Source organism: Nyctereutes procyonoides, unplaced genomic scaffold, assembly GCF_905146905.1.
Source record: "Nyctereutes procyonoides isolate TBG_1078 unplaced genomic scaffold, NYPRO_anot_genome, whole genome shotgun sequence".
NCBI classification, from domain to species: Eukaryota; Metazoa; Chordata; class Mammalia; order Carnivora; family Canidae; genus Nyctereutes; species Nyctereutes procyonoides.
In genome coordinates this window covers 52169894-52189811 of record NW_026575121.1, presented here as the reverse complement: position 1 = coordinate 52189811, position 19918 = coordinate 52169894, and the positions used below count along the sequence as shown (strand labels likewise).

Here is a 19918-nt window from a genome sequence, read left to right as displayed (position 1 = left end):
GGATGTGATGTTTCAAACTGCCCTGTTCCTATCCCATCTCTAGCTCCGTGTTTACCTGTAAAGCCAGCAGCCCGGCAATCACCGGAGAGAGCAGAACAGGGGTGGGAGCTCCTCCCAAGCTTTAATTGTCTCTCCCTAGAAAACCCCATGTGCAAGGCCATTTTTATTTACCTAGATTCAGCTCTCCTTGGGCTGAGAGGCCTTTACCCGAGGGGGTGTTTGTCTTGATAATTATAGGCAACTGTGTAATTTTGTGGCTGCCTGAGATGGTGAAAAATTGGGGTTAATCAAAAGGCTTAAAAAGAAAAGCTAGGAAATAAGATGTTCATAGAGGATTTGAAATCTGGGTATCTACATCCTAGGGCTGCACACATCCGTTGAAGAACCTGAGAGGACTTAAGCTTCCACCTCTGGCTGCCCCTGGGGCTCTGTGCAAATGGGCAGTACTTACTAGGAATGGTGAAACCTGAATTATAAAACAGACTCTATAATGAATGAAGCAGTCACCCTATCTTTCTGTGCCTCTCAGCTTCCTCATTGGACTGAACATATATACACGGGAACCTGTATAATTGGGGATGAAAGTATTGTGTCTTTGTGAGAAAATACGCATGTGGTTGTTCATGGACAGACTTTAAATTCTAGATGGCTCAGAAATTGTTTGCAAAATATTTGCATGCATATTTGCATTTGCTCATAAAGCTCTGATGTTTTTACCATATACAGGGGTCAATTACCCCAAAACCAGTTGTGAGAGACTGGATGATTAACTGAGAGGTCTTTCATAATAGCAAATTCTACAGGAATAAGATTTAAAAACCATACACACACACAAACACATTTGCTGTGAGTAGAGGCTTTTCAATTATTGTCTACGTGTGTCTTTTTATTATATAGGAAAGATGAGAGAAGCAAGTATAGTAGCCAGAAAGATAAAAATAATAAAAAGCCAAAAACATTCACAAATGTTAGTCACATAAGAATTGGCAATATATTCAAATAACTGCAAGCCTATAGGAAATATAAAATAAATTACCTCATGTTGAGAATTTGTCTATTGATTTAATATATTATTTCTGTTCTAACCCCAAATTTTATGAAAAATTAAGACCAACTTTAAGAAGCTTTAATATTCACTTTTATTATTTATAAAAAAAATTAAGGTATCAGAATGCGTATGGTATATACTGTGATCTTGGTTTTGCACATTTATTCACGTGTTTACATTATTTCAACTTTAATAAACATACCATATGTGTGTCTTTACAATACCTGATAAAGATTTAGCTGTCTGGCACTTATACATGTATTATTAGTTCATTCTGATGCTCTGCATGTCAAGAGGATGTTAAAAATGATTGACCTGAAATAACTCCAAGATGAATATTTAGATTTAGTGAAGCAGTTATGCTCCAGCAACTGCTACACATTTATTTGTGTCGGTTTTATTTTTCCCCCTTAATTGAATGTAAACTTTTGCAAAAAAAAAAAAAAAAAAAAAAAAAAAAGAAAAAAAAGAAAAAAAAATTTCTGGAAATGAGGTTCTGTTACTTTTAGTCTGATAAATAATTTGAGCTACGCTTAATGTAGCTTTTTAAGGCCTTCATACAATTGAAAAAATTAAAGTTGAGCATGTTAAAACCCTGTTCATTTATAAAATAAAAAATAGAATTTTACAGGTTTGCAGTTAAAAGTCACTGTTCAAAACCTATCATGCATGTAATAGCTGCAACCCAAATGAAAGTCCTTGGTGCTGGCAGTCAGGGCACAGCCCGTCGCCAGCAATGTGAGGCATTAAAAAAACACCATGATGTCAGAGGTCTAGGTTACATGTATTAAGCCACACGCCAGCAAATTCTCTGATAAATACACATCATTTTAATAATCAGTATTTGATAGCGGATGAAAACATGCATTAAGACTAAAAATGCCACAAATTTGTTTTTATATCCATTCACTATAAAACTTTCTTTTTTAAAATTTAAAGTCTTAGTTCCTATTTTAGAATACACAATAATCAGGAGGATACATGATGGGGAGCCAGTTTTCAGTAAAAGATGCACAATGGGTCCATCCAAGTAACTTCATCAGCTATAACAAAACACAAAAGCGTAGTATTATAGAACAGTTTTTAAGATCAATATTCAAAAAAGTCTGTATCTAACAATAATAGAGTACTAGCACGTAGAACTTTCCTCCCATCCCAGCCACCCACCAACCATCAACGGATCTTCCTTACTGTCAGCTCACTTACCACTTTCCTACCAGCCAACCTCTACAGGCAACTATGACCATCCTGGCCAACCTCCCTTCTTTCCTGTCTTTCTACTAACCTTCCCGTCTTCCTTTCTTCATTCCAACTTCCTTGCTCCCTTCTACCATACTAGTTGCCTTTCTTTCTTTTTCATTCTGACTGTAAGTCACACACTGTGCTAGACATGGGGAAAACAGCACTATACAAACTCACTTCCCACTTTCAGGAAAGTTATGTTCCATTCAGGAGAACCAAAGATAAATAAGCAAATCAATGAACAAATGAGTACATAATTAAGCTGTGTATTTCAAGTACACACTACAATCTGATGAGATAACAGGGTGACTGGGAAATGAGATGGGTCAAGAATGGGATCTCTGAGAAGGGGATATTTAAGGAAAAATTTGAAGCAGAAGTAACCTGCTCTGAAAACCTGGGAAGAGCTCTCCATACAGCTGGACTAGTGAGGGCCCCTGGTAAGAGGGGGCTAGGGAGGAAGGCAGGAGCCAGATCACATGGAGTGTTGAGGGCCACAAAAAGGAGTTTGGATTTTATCCTAAATGTGATGGGGCTTTACCAGGAGGTGTCTAAAGCTTTCTTTTCCAGCTGTGCTGTGGAGAACAGATAGTACAGGAACAGAGTGGCTGGGACACTCGTAATAGAACACCCCCTGATGTGAACATCTGGGTGAGTCACTGGCTTTACCGACATAAGAGCTTACAGATTACAGCTGACATAATGAGAATCACACTACACTCATTAATGATTAGTTTTAGCAAGAGTTCTCTTAAGCTATTCAAAGATCTGAAGATGCTAATTTAAAATGTCTTACAATCTGGACTCACCAGTGAAGGTACATAGAAAAGGTCTAAGAGGGAAGATAACTTGTAGTTTAATTATAAAAAGCTTCCCCAGGAACTTACATCCAAAGAATACCTTAGAGAGACCAGACCCTTGCAACATTTGGCATAGGACTAAGGTGCCCAAACCCATTATGCCTTGTAGGCACAAACCACCTGTGTGTGTCCAGAGACAAGATAAGGCTAGGATGATTTCTGTGGAGTTCAGTAAGTTTTTACACTTGACAGTTAACTAGTACAGAAGACGGTATGTGGTAAAATCATAAAATGGTCTATCATTTCAAAAGAATAAGATCAAATATAAACTCTAGAAGCTCAACCATTTTAGAACTGAGCCAATATGTATTTAAAGGGAATGGTTTTTGCCTCCTTCATTAAGAAAACTCAGTCTCAGTCTTCTGACTATACATCGAAACTTCCTAATGCACTTTGCGTATGTTAAAAATATTTGAGGCTAAATATAAATATTTAATAAGAAAAGTTAAAAAAAATGTCAATAGCTTACTGGCTATCTCTCATGCTTTTACTTTATAGTTCACATTACACAAATTAGAGGTAGTAGTCATGAAAGAGTCAGCATCACTAAATCACTGTAAGTCTTCTAGCTATCTTGTCACATGATGAGATATTGACGGGACACTTAACAGTGACAATTTAGTATCACTTACTTGAATACAATTTTTCCAGTTTTCTTTTGTTGGCTTTTCTTCCACAAGTTTAGTTGCAAATTTAAGGCCTCTCCCATACAATTTATGTACTAATGCATGTTTGTATGCAAATGTTAAAACCTATAAAACAAGATAAAGCTTATCTATGAAATGCTCATATTTTATAGCTTATAGCTTTAATAATGAAAACAAGGCCTTAACAGAAGTTCAGCTTTTAAAATAAACATTTTTACATCAAGCAAATTTCAAAAATGTTTCTGAAAGAACAAAAGTTGAATATTCCACAAAATAACTTATTTGGGGGAAAAAATAAAACTGTGATAAACCACTAGCTCTTGGAGTCTATACCAAAACACCTCTTTATGCAAAGGGGAGCTAAACATAAATGATTGCAAAAAACACAAATAAAGATAGAAGTACAAAACTATAAGGAGTCATTATGAATGACCAAAACTACAAAAGGGTATAAAGTTAAAAAAAAAAAGTATATTGTATAAACATATTCTTACTTTCAATTAATTCCTTTTGTATAAGTTTGTACCTTTAATTATTCCATCTGTCAAATATACTTGTAACCATTTATTCATATTTTTGCTCTCCACTTTTATAATGTAGAGAACAATCTCAAAGAAAGGAATCCTATCACTTTTATTTGTATTCTAGAGCCAAGCAGTGTTCAATTCTTTTCAGTGTAATAAACAGACACATAAGACAATGCATGGCCCCTAATACAGTAGTAGTATCATGGCAAACAGGCTCATTGATAAGTTTTTCTACGCTGTTCATCCAGTGTTTGGCCTGCAGGCTCTTATTCATCTTTCTCCAGCAGCAAGCACAGCAGGGAGCATGAGGCAGACACGCAACAGTCCTATGTCAGCAATGGCAGCAAACACTGTTCAGGGCCCTGCCTGTACTTAACACTCACTCATTAGGAACGCTGTGTCCTGTCACCACTCCCATTTGACAGGTTAGAAACCGAGGCATCAGAATTCAGTAACTTGCCCAGGGTCATACAGATCAAGGTGGCAGAAGCAAGATGTGAACTCCAGGGTCCAGTTTCAGATCCAAATTCTTAACCTCTGGAGCTGCACTGAATCCTTCAGTTTCCTGACTCTAACCCCATTTCCCCAGCATGAGCACAGCTGCCATAAAACTAGGCCTATCTCCATTCTACTTCTGAGTTAAAATAAAACATTTAGTTAAATTATAAAAGTACTGTGGTGGGAAAAACTCAGGCATAGAGGAAACTTCTCCTATCTCAGGTCTTTATTATAAATTATCAGTTAATCTAGAAAACAAAAACAGTGGCTTGTGCTGGGTTAGGAGAACTCCACCGATTTCATTTACTTTATTTTTCTTTATCTTCAGAAGAAAGGAAGACTGATAAAAACTTATACTTACAGAATCCCTACTGTAAGAATTATGGTAGAAAGCTTAAAGAGATTTAAAATGTTTATAGCCAAAATCCAAAAAATTTATCAATGCTACTTCTAAACTGGGTTTTAAAACTGAGCTATAAATCCAGATGATAATTACTTAAAAGTCAAAGGGTTTTGAGAAAAAGAGCATCTAAAGTAACTGGAATGCTGCCCTCTCCATCCCTGATGAATCAGCACAGACATGGGAAGGCACAAACACAATTTCTAGATGTTCTTCTTTCTAGCTTCAGAGAGAATGGACTTAACTGAAAGGCCACTACACACACATTCTCAAACTGTTTTCCGAATTAGTTTGGCTAAAGAGCCACTGTGCAGATAGAGAAAAATCTGGCAAAATGGTTCTGAAACAGGGAAGATGAAGGTCTCTCTAAACAATGCCTTCTTCAGATCCCAGCACAGCCCCACTCCATAGATTTTCTTCCTCTTCTGACCAGGGAGCTGGGAAACCTGAGAGGAGCCAATGGGGCACCAGGGAGGTTTGTAAGTGACCCACAAGAACTGTGCCAAAACAAGAAGCACAAAGATTACCTTATTGTCAAAAAGATCAGTCCATTTTGTAGTTTCCCAAAAAGTTAACATCACAGAATCCAGAGTATTTTCTCTTTCCTCCTTTCTCCCTTCAGTATCACTGGAAACAGCCCCATCTTGATCTTGTGCATGAAGCAGATGATCAGCTAGGGCACATCCTTTCCGACAGAGGGCATCCACGAGGGTAGATTTTTGTTTGTCCATATCACTGGGCACCAAATCAAAAAACAATTCATAGATCAGTAAAAGTCCTTGAAAAGTGCAGACTTATCTAAAACTATAAACTCATGCATTCTTTCCCTGAGATTGACAATGCAGGAATATTGGATAGCTAGGTATATTCATCTGTATCGTACGTCAAACAAGATGCCTTATTTGTAATGCCACACTAGCTGCTACATTATACATACAGATTAAACAGTTAGGACAGCTGTGTTTGGTTGAAACAGGATGCCACAAAGTAACAGAAGTGAAAGCCTGTTCAGCTCTAAATTCTGTCAGCTACATAACTTCATCAGAACAGTATCTTTTAGATAGATTATTCTTATAAAGAGCAATTATTACATATTTTTGAATTGATGTTAGAAGTTCTTTCAGCAGTGAACCTTCATTCATAAACAGAGCAAACACTAAAATGCTTACTCTGAATGTGCCAGCAACTATTTTAGCACTTTTACGTATTAATTCATTTACAGTCAAAACAATTCTGAGTAAGATACTATTAATGATCCCTATTTTGCAAAGGAGGCGGTTGAGGCACACAGATTTGTTCAAGGTCCTACAGTTAGGAAGCAGTAGATCCAGCATTTGAAACTACACAGTATCTGCTTCTGAAACCCTGCTCTTAATCACGATGGGATGGTAAAACTGCCTCGCTGCAAGGCAGGAATCTGTGCTCTTCTGATGTATCCCAAGTACCCAGACAATGCCTGGCACAGAACAGAAACTCAATAAACGCTTGCTGAGTGAAATACAGTAACAACCTACACTCCAGGGGATAGTGTTCTTCTTGAGGATACTTGCTTATCTGAGGAATTTTGTCCAACTCATGTCCGACATTATTATACTGATATTACAGCTGTTACGAATCTACAAGCAGTAGTTTTCAAGCAGAATAAAATTTCTTCAGATTAGATTGTTGGCATGGTGTGCATCCTTTCCCACCTTCTAAAGGAGTATAAATAACGTAATACCAAGAGTTCTAGAAATTTAGAATCAGGAACTTGATAGAGAAAGAAGTATTGACTGAAGAAGCTGAAGGTATCACTTTAATAATAGCTCTAGGAGGAGGCAAGATTTCCACCCTCGCAGGTGATGACACTTGGGTGAAAGTAAACCAAAGTGACAAAGGGAAAGCTGGTATCAGGAGAACTTCACAAGATGGTCCTGAGAGTTAAGGAAGGTGAAGGGGAGGTTGAGGGACCGTCATAGACCGTGTGGGAGCCATACGTTCACCTACCACAACCCAGCGATGCCTCTTGCTTTACAGGTCACACTAGGTTTTTTTAAAAGCTAAGCCATAAACTTCCCTCCCTTCACCCCAAATGATACGGTAACAACAGTTCCTAACTCAAGTTGCTAGGTGACGGTTTCAACCTAACTTTATTTCTGTTTGTGTTACAACAGGCATTACAAACTAAATCTGGGCTTTTCCTGGTTTTAATCAACAAAGAGTTTAGAAAGTAATCTTATAGAATGTTATGTGTTTGCCTTCTCCAGATGTCCAGTTCCCACAAATCCCCAAGGAGCAGGACTGTTTGATCACAGATACTCAAGTCTCTCCACCACAACAGCACCTAATGGTAGAGAAAACAAACTCCTTTTCTTTTGCTTAATCTCAAATGACTGAAGAAAATTATTACAAAATATCTTAAGGGTGGAGTATCCAAATACTGATAGTTCTAGGGACGTAACACATATCAAAAAAGAAGAATATTCTCAACGATTTTAAAAAGTAACTAAGAAATGAGATGCAAGAAAGATTATTTACTGGTTAGGTACTTTTTTATAGTAGCTGCATCAGGCCTGGGGTCAGTCTTCATTGCCATATAAACCGCTAGGGCCGTTTGATCTATATGGGAAATAACAGCATCTGCAGCTTCAACAATTTCATTAAGTCTTTTCATCCGCTCCTAGGGAGGAAAAAAAAGAATAAATAAGAAATAGGTGTAACAATGAGTACACCAAATTACCTTTGCTTCCTCTATCTCAACCACGAGAATCCCAAGTCCAGAGTGAGAGGGCTGGGCAGTCTACCCGCAGAGTCTAGCTACAATCACCACAGTCGGTGCTCATGTTGCTCTCAGCAATTTGCTCCTCACTTGTGAGTCTCAGAGGTCTCCTTTCAACACCTTCAGGTTCACTCTGAACCCTGGAGAATTTTTAATTGCTAGCACCTTCCTACTGGTCAACAAGACCTGGCCCACGTTAAGACAGTTTGGAACTACGGCCAATTCTTAAAAATTAGCATCACTAACAAAGTTGACGCAGAGTAGGAGTTCTGAGTTTGCTGCATGTGTTTAGAATTACAGGAGGCCAGGACTGCTGCCTTGAGGTGAATGTCAGAAAAGCAATCCTAGGATATCTTACCTATTCCTCCTCCCAATGACAAAAATGTGAGCAGAAATACTATACTGACCCCACAGTAATGGCTAAGTGTCCTGTCATTACCTTAGTGAAAATAGTTAATAGAACATTCAATCTGAAGAAACATGTTTTCATCTGGCAAGAACACAAGACAAATTTAAGGCTGCATTTTTATTCAACGTATATACCTTATCTAATGTTACAAACAAAATGAAATACTCATATTAAGAATGAACACGTCCAACCTTTTCAGCATCCAACTGATGAAGTCTTGCAACATACAGAGGAAGATAATTAGGATATGTTTCTTTCAATTCATTATAAATGTCACTAGAATCCAACCTACGTATATAAGAAAGAGAGAAACATTGTATTTCATTTCTTTTAGAAAGAAAACAATTTTTGTCTTCCCTATTATTTAACATTGCTTTGAAGTTCCAGTCTATAACATAAGGCATCAACCGGAGATAAAATTACTGACAATGACTATCATTATTTGCAGGTATTAACTATGCTTAACCTAGAAAAAAAAATCAAATTGTTAAGCATCAAGTTTTCACACATACCAGGTATAGACGTATAAAGAGGAGGAAAAAACATTCAAATAAGCAAGAGAGATGAAAAGACCTAGAAATGTCTAAAATGTATTAGAAATATGTAAACTTTTCTGAAAAATCTCAAGTCTTAGGTGAATGAAGACACATTTCATGTCCCTGAATGGGGAGTTGAATAAAGCTGTGAATTCTTCTGATAAAATAGGTGAGGGGGAGTAGTGGCCAGGGGTTTCTTCCTGGCTTGCCTTGACTGCCATGAAACCACTGCTTCCTGGGCTGCGCTGGGGTGGCAGGGGCCCCAGTGCTCTCAGCAGCAGCATGTCCAAGGCAGGCCCTCTGCTCCACCCTTTCTCCCGCCTACATTTGCTCATAACTCAGCCTTAGCACCAGGTAGCTGAATCACACATGAGCACCAGCTCCTCCCAGGAGGAGAGTCCTCTGGGAGCTGAGGGGTGAGGGAGTGGCCTTGGCACAGATAACAACGATTCTCACTTTTCTTTCTGAACTTTAGATATTCTTGAATAGATGTTTCTTCATCATTTGCTGTATGCCTTTACTACTATCTCCAAAGGTTTTAAGGTTGATTTTTAAAAAAAGAAATTTTCACTAGTTTCCAGGGGATACTAGTATTTTCAACTGTTTACAATATCCTATAATCAGACTTATAGACTTTGACTTCTGGTGGAGATACAGGCAGGTTTTAAGTGAAAAGGTAAGTTTGAATGTAGACAGACACTGTAACTTCAATCCTTGGGAATTATTTTACAATATGATGTCTGTTCTCTAGAAGACTGCAGGACTGCAAGGGTGCATACATATTTAGCTAATGAGGACTCTCATAGGAAAGCAGTGGTCAGAGAGATACTACATAACACAAATGGAAAAAGCAATCCATTTAACAGGAGAATAAATTCCTATTATGTAAAAAGTAAGCTACAAGTCAAAAAATAAGCTGGGGGAAAATGTGTACAGCAAAGCATTAATATCTTTTATGTTAAAAAGTTAAAAGAGTACAGCAAAGCATTAATATCTTTTATGTTAAAAAGTTAAAAGAAAAATCTGATATCCCAACAGAAAAAGAGTACAGAACATGTTCAACTGACAGAAGCTTCACAAAAAACGCAATGATAGCATTTAAAAAGCTCAAATTTCATAACTTAGGATATGCAATTTAAGACTATGATCATGGCATTTTCTTTTTTCACCCTCTAGAAGCAAGGCTTTATTTTCAATTCCATGGCTCAGCTTGGGCAAAGGTATAGTGAACAAAACAGGCTCCGCCATAAACTACTGAAGGGAGTAGAAATTGTGACATTCCCTCTAGAAAGCAATCTGGTAAAACATATTAAGGCAATTTTTAGTATTAATAATACTGATTCAATAATTATACTTTCAAGATGCAATCTGATGGATATTTAAAGAAACTACATGTATAAAAATGTGCATCACAGCACCACAGAGAAAAGCTATAAATACTATACACCAAAGAGAGTATTTAAGTGGGTTATATTTCATTAATAGGACCACATAATAGTCATTAAAATGGTACTTTAAAGGACTATTAAATGACCCAAGAAATGCTCATCATCAAATAGTAATTGGAAAACTAGGACACGATGGAATTCACACTGCTACGTGCAGAGAAAATAACAATAGGACAATGATTTCTCTGTATTTTACAGAGAAAATAACAGGACAATGATTACCTTTGCAGAGTAGGAAAAAGGTGATCTTTATTTTCTTCTTTATACTTTCCAATAAAATTCTCTTCCAAGAGCAAATCAGAATTAAGTAGTTAAAATAAAAGCGCCTGTAGCCCTACCACCCATTGTTAATATTCTGAATAGAGCCCATGCACATACACATCTCACTTCTTGTTGTAAATGGGAAAATAAAAGTAAACACTTAGAGGATTAAAATCCGCTAAAACTTACTTTGTCATCCACTGAATTTTAAGATCTCGTAATGCTTCAGTGAACTCCTCTTTCAAATCTTTCTCTTTTTCTGCGTCTTTTTCTTTATCTTTGCTGCCGTTCTTCGTCTTTGTTGGCGGAGGTATTAAGTAGTAATGAACGGGGATCACATCCTATGAACGTGGAGAGTCTCAGATTAACATGCTTCAACATATTTTAAATCATCTTCAGTACCTGAATATCCCAAAACAGAGGCTGCACTCAGTTGTATTACATCATATTCCAGATTCCAAGGGCCACAGTACATAAAAAATTCCAATGTGTGATCAAAGGACTTTTCTCCCAAACTTTTAAAGTATTGATGCTTCTAAATCTCCTTTAAAATAAAGGAAGCAAGGGATGCCTGGCTGCCTCAGTGGGTGGAACGTGTGCCTCTTGATCTTGGGGTTGTGGGTTTGATCCCCACACTGGGTGCAGAGATTACTTAAAAATAAAATCTTAAAAAAGAATAAAATAGAGGAAGAAAAAACTTTCCTCCGTATGAGTGTAGCTGGTATTCTTAGTTTTACTTGATAGACTGGATTACAGAAAGTACTAATTACCAAAGTCTACTGAGCTTTCCCATCTTCTACTTGAGAAGGGAAGGAAAGAACTTAGAATTTTAAACTTAGAATTTAAAAAGAGGAAAGAACCTCTTTTTAAAGTAAGTTTAAAGAGAAATGTCTTCAATCAAGAGGACTTCTTGAGGCCTTGTGATGTGCCAGGTAACGTGCTAGGAGGTGAGCAGCAAAGCAGACAATGCTCCTGCCCTCTAGGAGCATAGCGTGGTAGGGATGCAGACAACATACAGGTAGCAAACAGCTTCAGAAACCACCACAGGATATGAAGATGAAGAAACAATTCAGGGACAGAACAGCTGCTAGGTTAAGTGAGAAAAACAATGAGGAAGGGGTGCTGAAAAGCCACTCTGAAACAGGGAACATCCCATCAAAGTGAACCTCCATGACCTAAGCACAGGAACCTCAATCGACCTAAGTGACCAGAATGAGGAGAGGAAGAAATATCTGGAGACAAAAGACGAGCACATGCAAAGCCCTGAGCCCGAGTTAGAGGCAAGCACAGCTGGGTGCACTGAGCAAGTAGGCAGCGATCACAGGAAGTAGGTCTGATAAAACAGAGTACAGAAATACAGATGTTATTCTAAATGCACCAGGAAGCCTACCAGGAGAGTTGTAGGCAAGGCAGTGATAGGATTCAGGATTTCTGCTTTTTATTTAATGTCTTTGGATCCTTATCTGGATGAAAAATATTGGTTTGTTTTTAATAACTTTTCCTGCTGCTTGGAGAATGGATGATAGAGGGCAGAAGTTGAAAGGAGAGAGACAAGTTAGGAAGTGAGCCCAGACTCCCAACACTGCTCTGATCTAAAGAATGGGCTGTACAAGAGGAAGATGTGGACGGATTTAGAAATCTGTGAAGGCAGAACAGACAGTGCTTGCTGACAGTGTTTAAAACTAGGGGACAAATGAATCTGGGCAGGACTGGCGGTGGGGTGGGGAAGGAAGCCCAGGCCTTGACCCAAAGCGTTCTACTGTCTCAAAGATGTTCAGGAGTGAGGGAGACAGACACCAGAGGGGCTCTGCAGATGAACCGGCAGAAAGAAAGAGTGGTCAGCCAGTGACAGTGGAGGTGGTGCCAGTAGGGAGAAGGACACGGCTGCAGAACTGGGCAGCAGTGGCTGGTCACAAGAGACACGCAGTCTCTGTGGACAGTGGGGGTAAGGGCTGACAGAGAAAGAGATGCAGGGAAAACAGGAGGTAAAATAAGCATAGTAGTTCCTTTGAGAAGCTTTGCTTTGAAAAGAGTAGAGAAATGTGTTGTTATATCTAATTACACCTGTTTCCATCTATTCTGTTAAAGCACATTAAGTCTCCACTTGTGAAAACTAATGGTGTTTGGGAAATGAAATCCCCTATTACACTTGGTAGATCTGGATCTGGTATAATAACCAGGTGTCCTTAATTAAATCATTAAGTCAATTTCTCCAATTCTGTCTTCAAGTTTATATTAAAAACACTAAATTAAAACCTTTTTTTGTTTTAATTAACAAAATTTCTAAAATAGGAAAAAATGATGTTACCAAGACTTTTACTCCCCTAATCACAGTAGTTTCAGAAAAAAACTCAAGTTGAGACAAAAAAATAGTCTTGCAAGTCCCACCTTGTCCCAAATAGGATTCTCAGGTGTAAATACAATGTATATATGCCCATGTTAGCAATGTTCACAATTAAATTTTATTTGGGGGTATAATTATAATAGCAGATATAAGGAACTACTGTTACAGTAGTTCTAATAGCATTCCAACGTAAAACAGTAACTATTACTTCAATATGACTCATTTAAAGCACATAAAACCAATTTATGTGACATAACCACACAAATCCACTCTCAGCCATTTCAGTGCCATGCTGTCTGAGGTCAGGAGCCAGCGCCTGCAAGCCAAGGTCGCATGTGCAGTGTGGGGACTGGGGAAAAGAAACAGAAACAGGGGTTCTGCTTGGGCAAGCTCCTCAGGACTTTGCTACTCATTTTTCTTCCCTCCTCTTGAGTTCACTTTCCTCAGTGGGCATGCCTGGGCAAAAAGTGTAAAATCTGAGTTGCTAATTAGCCCTAAGTTCTCAGGGGAGAAGGTTATATCAGTGTCATCTGTACAGCATGAACAATATACTGAAGAAATTGAGGGGCAGAGACAGCCCCCAACATCTACCCTCTGTTCATGTAGTCCTGCTCTCTCTGGAATCCTGCTTGTGTACTTCCACCGCACTAGAACATAGACAACACTGCCCAGAGAAAGGCACCTGCCCAGAGGAGGGCACCTGCTTGGAGGAAGACACCTGGCCGTGTTGATGCTAATCTAACCTGAGCCTCCCTTACTCCCCACTCCTCTTTGCCTGATTAGAGAGAGGGGCAACTTTTAGGATGGGAAGGAAATCTCTGTTGTGAGGCAATTCTCTGAGGCTCAAAGGTAAGGCATTTGCTATTATGTTTTAGTACAGAAGAGAGAAAACAGAATTGAATTTAAAATGAGCAATGAATTAACTTATGATTAACAATAAACTCTAAAAAAGATCTATAAATAGAAACCCTGTACTATGGCAACCATAAACTACCACTAAAAGCACAAGAGACAGGGAGTTTGTGATGAATGGCCTGGGGTGGGTGGGTGGGAATCAAAGTTTTCTGATCAGCATTTTATATATTAAATATATCAAATTAGCAATTATAAGTGTTAATATAATCCTATATCTCAGGACAGTAATTTTTATTATTAAAAATTATGAACATGGCAGCTTTAATTCCTAATCAAGAGAAAAAATGGAGTTATTTTTTGTTTTATCATGTTTACCTGTTCTTTTTGTCAGTATTTTTTCAACTCACTTCTCAAGGACTTACTATGGGGTCAATTTAATAGAAATTGTTTTCTACCATTTTAAGTCTTAAGAAACCTTGATTATGATTTAAAAAGATAGTCAAGAGGAATCTTCAGAGAAGAGATGCTTAAGTTCTCTATAGTAGATACTTCACACTAAGTTTTTTAAGAAAACATATTATTTCTGCTATTTACCATATATTTTGACAGTGTTGAATAATATCCCTTAGAAAGTCAAATCTACCTGCAAAAACAGTAATTATTCTTTGGGTAACATAAGATACTGCCATTTAAATTTTGGTTCAAAATTATAATTTCCTTAGTTCTTAAATTATTAATAACTAAATTCAAAACTTGAATACCTTTATGCAAAACTGAGATAGTTATTTTAAAGATTAAAATCATACTGGAATGCTATTTAACATCTGTTAAAAGTAAGCACACTCTTTTATATGACAATGAACTTAAAAAAGATAACCCACATTTTCCAAATCAAAAGTCACTGAGACCCAAAAGGACAAATCCATTGAGGATTATGCACCAAAAGCTAGTTGGTATTTTGTTCAGGCAATAAATTAATATATGGGTCTTTTTCATAATGAGACTACAAAACAGGGTGAAATGGGAAGAGGTAACTTAAGTTGCCAAGCTCTTTATATAAAGCTTTCCTAACTATCAAGTAATAAGAACCTTCCTGGTCGTTTCAGAGTTTCCTATTTTATACAACTTTATCCAAACAAAATCCACCAAAACTCCCAAAAAAACCAAAATATACAATAGGAGGAGAAAATCCCAGCTCTGCCTTTGTGATAAGCACCTTCTATTTTTAATGGGCTCCTAGAAGACCTTTTCCTCATTTTCTAAAGCAGTGGCTCTCAAGCTATTTTCAGGATGACCCAAAGATAAGCAATCTATAGACTTAGTTTTATGAGTCTGATGAATGACATTTTTCTACTTTATTCTGTTTTCATTTTAAAGCTAGTTATATCTCATTAAATGAATGTACATGGCCCACAAATGGGTCATAGTTCTCAGCTGAGAAATACTGGTCTGTAGTGAAGCAGATATTCCTTTATCTGGAAACATGTTTCCCAGTGGGGCATTTTGTTTCAACAAAGTGTTTACTATTACATAATAATACAGACATTACTGAAGTCTCTTTAATAAAGGAACTTCATGTATTCTAAAATAGGGATCTCCAGGTTCATATCACTATGAATTAAGAAACAGAGTTATCTTTTAGTTATACTTTAAAATACAAGTTCTTCTTGGCAATGCTTCCCACTTGAACATGAGAAATCACTAAAATGATAAATGGTGCAGCAGGTCTTCACCAGAGAGCTCACTGAATACATCTATCCCTTTCTCTAAGTACACCTGAAGTACAATTTTGTTTTTTTTTTTTTATTTAAACTTGGCTCTAGCAGTAAATCAGAGATTGTCTAATACGCTGGGGAAGTGATGGTCTTAAAGTTGCTCGTGTTCTTAGTGTAAATTCTAATGTGGGGTCAATAGTCCTTATTTCTGTTCCTCCTGTCCACTGCTCTGTCTCTTCTCTTCCAGTACTTTGACGACACAAGAGCAGGGAATAAACTTTTTTTTCAAATATCTTAATAATAATATTTTAATAATCAAATCATCCAATTTAAGAATGTTTTTTTTGACTTTAAAAATAATTGTTTTGGCATATATAGCTAGGAAAAAAACCATATTCATTCACAAAGTAGGATTTTAGATATGCAAAATTTCAAATATTACTATTTGGCAGCATATGTGCAGTTAAGAAATGAATAGTATTAAATTTCTTTTTTAGACACATATAAAACAGGGGTCTTCCATCAATTTATGACAGGAAAAAAAAACACTTCAGGAAAGCAGTATGTCAACACTGACAAGCTAAAAGCACTATACTGCAGAACTTAAAGAAAGGAAACTAAGGGAGAGATTTTTTTAAAAAGATTTATAATAGGTTACAGAAAAAAAAGTTAACTAATATGCAAATAAGGCTTTAAGACATCTTTTTTAAGAACTGACAATCAGTACCTTTTTAAATTTTCCTTGTCGTTTTGCTGCAGACTGCCCCTGGGAGTTAGAACGACATTCTGTAAGAAAACATGCATAATCTACACAGGATGGAGACACCACCTCTTTCTAATTGTCTTCCAGTTTACGTCCCACCTGCATGTGTCTCGGTACTTAGAGGGGTCAGGTCTATGATCAAAGTGGCAGGCTTTTAAAGAAAGCAACACTGCCACTTCCATTTTAATAAAAAGGCAATCGAATATTCTTAAGGGCAAGTGTTTTTCAACTCTGTATTTGAAAAATTTAGTACAGCAAACCATTAGTTATCAACACACTTTTGAAAACATTAAATTTAGCTGACAGTCCAGAGTCTGATTTCAAGGACATCACAACCACCGCACACACCCAGGCATCATCATTCAAGGTGACCATGAAAGTCAGAAGTAAAACAACAGTCACCTTCCCAGCTACCAAACCAGTGAGAAATGCCAAACTATGGAGGGGAGATTACACAAACAAGATGCTGGTGTAATGAACTCTGTACCTTTAGGTTTTTGCTCCCTCAAGTAAATCTACCCCATAAGTAATTACCTAGTAAGTAGTATCTACAGTTAATCCCACACTCCTATAATTTATGCCTCTGAAAGAACATTGGTAGGAAGTAGTAACTATCTCTGAATTGCTAAAAAGGGCACTTTGAATAACTATGCTTTTCTGTCATAATCATCACAAGGAAGCAGACACCTGAGAAGAATTATCTGGGTGAGAACCCCATAGTGGAAGCAGCCCTGCTGCCCAGGAAATGAAGCCTACAAAAAAGACCAGGACTTCTTAAATCAGCGCATCAATGAATTCCAATGTCACTGAGTATTGATTCACTTCAAATAATACTGTATCTATAAATATGTACAGTTGACCTTTGGACAACATGGGGGCTGGGGATACCATTCCCACCTCCAGTCGAAAATCCTTGTGTAACTTTTGATTCCCCCAAAACATAACTAATGAACAGCCTACTGCTGAGTGGAAGCCATAATAACAACAACATAAACAGTCAAAGAACATATTAATTTGTATATATTCTTACATTAATTTAAGCTACAGAAAACAGTATGTTACTGAGAGAATCACAAGGAAAATATATTTACAGTACTGTACTGTATTTACTGGGGAGGGGGGGGTAAAAACCCCACATAGAAGCTGACCACACAGTTCACATCCATGTTGTTCAGGGTCAATTGCAGTATCAATCAAAATGAGACTCAAGAAATGTCAGGGTAAACAATTTTTTTCAAAGCACAGAATTCCTAAGTGATGCTTCCAAGACAGCAGTAAGTGACCTCTGGTTCAACAGTGGCAAGAAGTAAGTATACTTGTTAAGATGCAAGAAATCTATTCATCTGGATAATAGCCTTTATGATTCCAGCATCACGTTGCAGACCACTATTTAAGAACTGATTCTAAGAAGAAATGCAAAACTGTAAGAATGACAACCTTTTGTTGGCATTGAGCTAATATGTGACAGATCCACATAAGTATTATTCTCATAATAAATGTGTAATAAAAACAGATGGAAAAGTTAAAATAAGTACCTATCCAGTTTTAATATTTATCTTTAAAACGTAACAACCAGAAACAAGTTTTTCATAGTATAATTTTGAACTATAAAAGGTAAATGCCAAAGGAAGTATCTCGTAATTATCTACACAATTAGGCAAAATTTCAAGAGAAAGGTCTGTACAAGTGAGAAAAATACTGTTAGAAATAATTGTTCTCATTTTCTAGAAGTGGCCCAAGAAGACCTGACTTATTTTTATATCCACAATATTAATTTGATTAAAATCCTATAAAATGTTCCAATTTTAAACATCTCATTCACTTAAGCCAAGTTTAATCTGGACCTATACGTTTTCAGGGAAATTCAAGTATATTAGTCATGCAAGGTACAACCTGTTCAGGGCCCGAGTACTTAGGCTTGGGAAAAAGAATATTAAATATTTTAAAATATAGTCAAAATATTAATTGACTTTACTAGTAATCTGAAAAATACTAATATTTCCTTTCCCCCCAGGGAGATCTCATTCTTAGAATCCCATTCTAAAGTGTGGGATTAATTCCCAACTTTTAAAAGAAAGAGAGTTTTGGAATAGGTAATTTCAGTGTAAAAGGAAAAAAAAAAGCATACTTACAGCTTTCTTTCCAAGTTCAGTCTTTGACAATGTTAAGGATCCTGAAAGGTAGCATCCAGGTCCTGCCCCTTTAGGTATTCTAATAAGAAAGTTCAAAAGAGAAAAAAATTGAACTAAAGAGAAAGTCTCAGAAAGATAACCAGGGATCAAAAACATCAAAACAATCGTATTCTGAAATAATTCCCATTGCATAGATTTCAAAAATCAAAGGAAGAAATAATCTTAGTCTAAAATAAAATGGTAAGTGACAACATTCCATCAATCTAGCCCAATGTAATGAGCTCGAGTGAAAAGATTACAGTATTGAAGACACACAGTGTAAGCAACACTGTCACTTACTTGTCATCAGGTAAGGAAGTTACAAAGAATGGTTGGTTATATTTGGGTGGTAATGTCAAATTACTTGATTTCTTCTTTCCTAGAAGTGCAAGGCTATGGTTTTCATGAATATCTAAGCTCAAGGTATTTGACAACCTATGAGAAACAATGAATGGAAGATCTTTAAGACGTTCCAAATCACTGATCTGTTCATGACGAATCTGTAGTCGAATTGTGTAATCTCCTTTCTCCAGTTTCAAAGAATACTAAAAAACACAAAGAACATTTGGAAAAAGTATAGTCAAGTAAACAGAAATCATAGTAAGAGGATAAACAGGAACAGTTACCATGTACAAACCACTTACACTATGTGAGGAACAGCGTGCGTGAAAGCACTTACAGTATGTGAGGAACAGCGTGTGTGCATGCTCAAGACAAATATACACACAAGTGTGTACACACAACTGGTAGTCTTTATATCACCAAAATGCCACACACCTCTTTATCACAGACAGGAAAAACGGAGCCAGCAGAGATCGAGGAATACAAACCCACTTGTGCTCCATCTAGTTAATTAACCTGCTCAGGAGCATGGCACACTGTTTCTTCTGAGATTTTAAAAGTAACAAAGTAATGGCACTGGAATAATCCAGTCTGTACTGAGGAGATGTGGCTTGGCTTGCTTTGAGAAAAAAAGAAATCATTCCCTGAGGAGTTAACTGGAAAATATTTGCACAAATTATTTTCATTATTTGCATAAAATTATAGATGTTATAGGAAATACCTTATTTCTTTGTAACAATATTTTAATCAGGGATGAAATTTCTATGAAATATAAGATTAAAAGTTTTTCTATCTTTAAAACATTAGTGCGAAGCACAGTGCTTGGCATACACTAAATGTTGAATACACCGCTGTCTCACGAAGAAATAAATGTGAAAGTTCTAGTAAACACTTGGCACTGCTATAGTGCTTTTCATCCAATTTAGACCTGGATCATTTCAAGATACTCAAATTGTCTTGGAAGATTTGCTGTCAGCCTTCAGAAAGGTGGAAGCAGTGGGCAAGAAGGACAAATACTTAAAAGGCTATGCTGAGGGTGCCTGGGTAACACAGGCAGTTGAGCATCCGACTCTTGGTTTTAGCTCGGGCTTGAG

General features: G+C 37.0%; 1 protein-coding gene across 3 annotated transcripts in view; it reads right to left on the bottom strand.

The window, feature by feature from the left end:
- Window positions 1-1121: 1121 nt before the first annotated feature.
- TPP2 (tripeptidyl peptidase 2) overlaps window positions 1122-19918 on the bottom strand; it is a 67606-nt gene continuing 48809 nt past the window's right edge. Inside the window, exons 22-30 of one of the 3 annotated variants that reach the window (XM_055335911.1) lie at window positions 18783-19027; window positions 18444-18522; window positions 16276-16314; window positions 10824-10975; window positions 8581-8677; window positions 7751-7881; window positions 5750-5957; window positions 3783-3902; window positions 1122-2091 (exon numbers count right to left, since the gene is read on the bottom strand). In XM_055335911.1, the coding sequence (XP_055191886.1) occupies window positions 2002-2091; window positions 3783-3902; window positions 5750-5957; window positions 7751-7881; window positions 8581-8677; window positions 10824-10975; window positions 16276-16314; window positions 18444-18522; window positions 18783-19027 (1161 nt within the window). In that variant the 3' untranslated portion in view covers window positions 1122-2001. Of the gene's footprint in view, window positions 2092-3782; window positions 3903-5749; window positions 5958-7739; window positions 7882-8580; window positions 8678-10823; window positions 10976-16275; window positions 16315-18443; window positions 18523-18782; window positions 19028-19918 lie in introns of those variants that run through there. The other 2 variants (XM_055335912.1, XM_055335913.1) reach the window with 2 other exon arrangements.